General features: G+C 45.5%; 1 protein-coding gene across 1 annotated transcript in view; it reads right to left on the bottom strand.

Moving 5' to 3' along the window:
• CHSY1 (chondroitin sulfate synthase 1) overlaps positions 1 to 4,719 on the bottom strand; it is a 136,530-nt gene that overhangs the window by 104,462 nt on the left and 27,349 nt on the right. Inside the window, exons 2-3 of the mRNA XM_030884481.2 lie at positions 286 to 545; positions 26 to 188 (exon numbers count right to left, since the gene is read on the bottom strand). Coding sequence (XP_030740341.2) covers positions 26 to 188; positions 286 to 545 — 423 coding nt within the window. The remainder of the gene's footprint in view (positions 1 to 25; positions 189 to 285; positions 546 to 4,719) is intronic.

The following is a 4,719-nucleotide window of genomic DNA, read 5'->3' as shown; positions in this document are numbered from 1 at the left end:
CGTCTCCCCCCTGGTTCGGCTGAGCGCGGGCTCTCGTCCTCTTCGTGGCCGGCGCCGCCGCTGCACATGCACATCCTCTGGCTCAGCTCGCCATTGCAACAGGGGCGCCTCACGTCACGCACAGCGCGTTCAGCAGCGGCCCCGACGGCGGGGGAGCCGTGGCCCCTCTCGGGATCCGTCCTCGCCACCTGATTGGAGCAAAAGTGAATGGGGGGCGGTCCACGTGGCCAAAGTTTGACCCAAAAAATTGGAGAAAAAAAAAAAAAAAAGCCCTCTCCCGCGCACGCGGCCCCCGAAGGCCCCGCCCGCCGGTGGCGGAGGCCAGGCCGAGCGCGGAGCGCGGGGCCCGTTACGCGGCTGACGACCACGCCCCCCGGAGCGGCGGCCGCGGCGTCGACGGCCGGCTAGCGGTCCTGTACGGGACGGTCCCGCCGGCGCCCGGCCGCCACGGGAGTTCGAGAGGCCGTTCACGGGTCCCCGAGGGCAACACGGCCACGGGGCCGGCCCGTTCCTGCACGGGGGCTTTGCAAGTGGAATCTGAAGAGCTTTTTTTGTGAAGAAGGAGTTTTTTAGCCACGGAAACCGCAAACGGCTGCCCCAAGCCCCTTCCTCCAGTCTTTCAGATTCACAGTGTATCTTTGTTCTACCTGCAGTTGGGTGTCAGCGTGGACATGGAGCATAAAGATGTTGGGAGTGGTTTGAGACACACATGCTTGGAGAATGAGCCATTAATTGTTACCTGTCATTAATTTCTAAGTAAAGTAATTTTGAAAAAGACATTGAATGTGTAAAGCTGGTACAGCAGTACTAGCATTTAATGATGTCAAAGAAATGGAAGCTAATGCTAATACTTAGATGGTAAGCACTGCTCTTACTGCATTCTCTGTGGGCAGATGGCTAAAAGGCATACTTGAATCTTTATCAATATTAGCATCATCTATTTATCAAAGTGCTGTTGGTTTCTAAAGAAAGGTTTTGCATAGATGCAATTTTATATAACTTCCAGAAGTTTGTAGAAAATGGAATTACAAGATAAAAATTTAAATATAAACTTTATTTCTCAACATAAGTTCCATCAAGATCAAGACATTTGTAAACAATAGTCATTTTATAAGATTAGGAAATAAAACTCAGAAGGAGCCAAGATAGATGCCTAATGATTTCCCAGGAAAGGTCTTGCAAAATGTCCTTGGTTGATAATCAGGAGCAAGAGCATTGTCTTAGTGCCTTCCTAATGCCATGACCCCTTAATACAGTTCCTCATGTTATGGTGACCCTCCCAACAATAAAATTATTCTCATTGCTACTTCATAACTGTAATTTTGCTACTGTTATAAATCGGGCAACCCCTGTGAGCAGGGTCTCAACCCACAGGTTGAGAACTACTGGTCTTAAGGGAAAAGGACTCTAATGCCTTTTTTTTTTTTTTTTTTTTGGCTAAAGTGTTGGCTAACTTTTCAAAACACTCTGATAATAAGCAGCTGTTATCATTCTCTGGCCCTCCAGAAAGTAAACAACAAAATGCCTTCACTCACTAGTATCACGGAAGAGACCCTTTAAGGTAGAAAGCATAGAATCTCATCTTTCATATAGAGTAGTGGGTAGATGAACGGCTATCCATCACCAGGGCTTGAGTATCCCAAAATACTGTTGCCCAAACTTGCTCTTGACTCTTCCACTTTTGTACTGACTGGACCACTTCCCCCTTTGTAGCATTGTTTTGATGGTACTTTGTTTCCAGACTCATACTGGTAAAGCCATATTTTGTCTCCTGTTGTAATTTTTTCAAGAAATGTTTCGGGATCTTGATAATGACAGGAAACTTAGGGATAAAGGGGGTTGTCACCACTGAATTCCTACACTAAAGGAAAACTAGCTAGCCATTCTACAAAAAAGGGCTTGAAAGAAATCAGGCATATATTAGACACCTATGGGAATAATCCAAATCTGGGCATGCACAAATCAGGTCACCTAGGCTCAGGTGAAAGTCAACCTGGGCATGCACACTAGACACCAGCAACATGCATCATACATTCACCTGAACTCAGCCACTAAAAATGGCCAATGTCCTCAACCATGGACCTTCACCCCCACGTGGGAGTAGGAGGGGATAAAAAGCAGAAACTGAGGCCAGGCTCTCTCATCCCAGAGGGCAATGCACACACCATATCAGAACTCGCTCACTCTTCTCTCTCAAAGGATAGTATCTAGCTGTCGAAAGGAAGCCCAGTTATTCAAATTTATACACCAATCATTGAATGATGAAGAAATTGAAGAATTCTAATTTTTTTTGGTCTGAAACTGATCAAACATGCAATCAAATGCATTGAAGTTACTGGCAATTGGAATGTGAAAGTTGGAAACAAAGGAAGGGACAATAGTTGGGAAACATGGCATTGGTGAAAGAAATGAAGTTGGAGATCACATGATAACCTTTTTACAACAACATGAATGGCAATTTTGCACATGGTTTCACCAGATGGAATTCACAGGAACCGAATTGACTATGTCTGTGTGAAAAACAAAAAAGTAATGGCAGTGATAGTATTAACTGTCGAGTTTTTTCTGCCTTATAGTGACCCTATGTGCAATTAGCTCCGTATCCACCGCCACCACCACCACACACACACACACAACCTCCCCTCCTTTCCTGATTTTAAACCATGCATTATTCCTTTGTTCAGGTCCAAGAACTGCCTCTAGGTCCACATTCTGCATTAACACAATTAACTTATGGAATACCTATTTTACTAAATATCATCCAGAGTTTATGACCTCCACAATCAAATGTCTTTGCATAGTCAATAAAACATGTAAACATCTTTGTGGTATTCCCTACTTTCAGCCCAGACTCATACTAGTAAAGTAGAGAATAACCTTAAAGTAGAGAACAACCTTTGTGTCATATCTGCTTCTGAATCTGACTTGAATTTCTGGCAGCTACCTGTTGATGCACTGCTGTAAATAACTATTGTTAAATTATCTTCAAAGTTTTAATTGCATGTTGTGATAGGTAGGTTTATTGTGCCAACCTGGCCAATGAACGCATGTGGGATTAATTGAAGGGTAAAGAGAGAAATGGCTCAGGAAGCCTCGCCTTCAGGGTCCTTGCTCTTTGATAATCAGACCAGTGTGCGGCTGCCTTGGCTGGTTCTCTGCCTCAACTTGCGAGCTACACTACCTGTGGAACACACAACCCGTGGACTTTGTCACTGTAGTTTGAGGTTCCTTCAAGACCTGCTTTGCCACATTACTGGAGTATACATCACTTGAGCTGGAGACAGTCAGACCCTGTCTGTCATCTGGCTGACTATTGCTGACCTGCCTTACTGTTTGTTGCTTGTGGTCAGATTGCCTGAATTGCTCTACAGAAGACTCAGCTGTCTGCTTCCTTGACTTGCACCCAGCAACCCTCAAGACTTGAAGGACTGTCAGTGTATTAGCTGTCTCAGAATCTCAGAAGCACATCTCAAGTACCAAATAACAGACCTAAATGTTTCTGCATGTACTACAAAGAAAAGCCTTATTCTCTAGTAATAGAGCTGACATTACTGAGAACCAGGTCCAGAGTCTTATCATGTGAGTGGCTGAATTACAACATCAGCTGAATTGCAGGTCCAGAGCAGTGTCTGATACTAAGGTGAGGGCATTGATAGGAAAAAGTTGGGACACTGACATATGGGATGTGTCATGTGGGCTGATGATCCAGAAGAGGGAAATATTGAGTCCCTAGAAATGATTAAGCCACCCCAGTCAATAAATCCACCCCTCCCAGGCTGTGGAGAGACAGGAACTCTCATCCACTGCTGGTGGACGTGTAAGTATGTACAGCCACTATGGAAATCGATCTGGCGATATCTAAAACGGATGGAAATTGAGTACCATACGACCCAGCAATCCCCCTACTGGGCATCTACACAGAAGAGGCAAGAAACAAACCAAAGCCCAATGTTCTGTGCTTCAATGTTCATTGCGGCACAGTTCACAATTGACAGGAGTTGGAAACACCCAAATTTCCATCAACTGACAAGTGGATTAAAAAGCTGTGGTATATACATACAATGGAGTACTACGCCACACTAAAAAGCAGTGATGATCGTATGAAGCACATCGCTGCATGGGAAGAACTGGAGGAAATCATGCTAAGGGAAGTAAGCCAAGTGCAAAAGAACAAGTACAACATGAGTCCGCTGAGGTAAGCTTTTAAAAAAAAAATGCAAAAGGGGCAAAGGGAAAAAGCGACTGTATGCAAATATTCCTGGGGTAAGGACCGGGTAGTATGGCAGGGACCAGACCAAATACAGGGATACATATGTTCGCCAACTAAAAAGGAGGCGGGGAAAGGAAAAATAAATAAATACTAATAATATAGAAATGGGTAGTGGGGGCACAGGGCACTAACCCACCCAAGGGAAGGGTATTGTTTATATCTTCACAGGGGATGAGGAACCAGACCTCAACCCGGTGCTCCAAGATGTGAATGCAACAATGCCAGCATGGAGTAGGGAAGCAGTGGAGAGGTCTGAGGGGCCGGCCCCAATCTCAACTACTACGTGAGCACCTGCCCCTTCCCCCAGAAGAATTTGTTTCAAAGGACGACCCTAAATCTGCAGCTCCGGGAGAGGGACCTTTCTGAAAGGAGCACACGGGAGCAGATGAAGGGGGAGGAGGAGAGAGTGGAGCACATCCTGGCCTACCAGGCCTTGAGGATGATGTTCC

The sequence above is a fragment of the Echinops telfairi genome, unplaced genomic scaffold (assembly GCF_000313985.2).
Source record: "Echinops telfairi isolate 266 unplaced genomic scaffold, ASM31398v2 ScPeMD7_7;HRSCAF=31, whole genome shotgun sequence".
NCBI classification, from domain to species: domain Eukaryota; kingdom Metazoa; phylum Chordata; class Mammalia; order Afrosoricida; family Tenrecidae; genus Echinops; species Echinops telfairi.
This window is presented reverse-complemented; position numbering and strand designations above follow the sequence as displayed.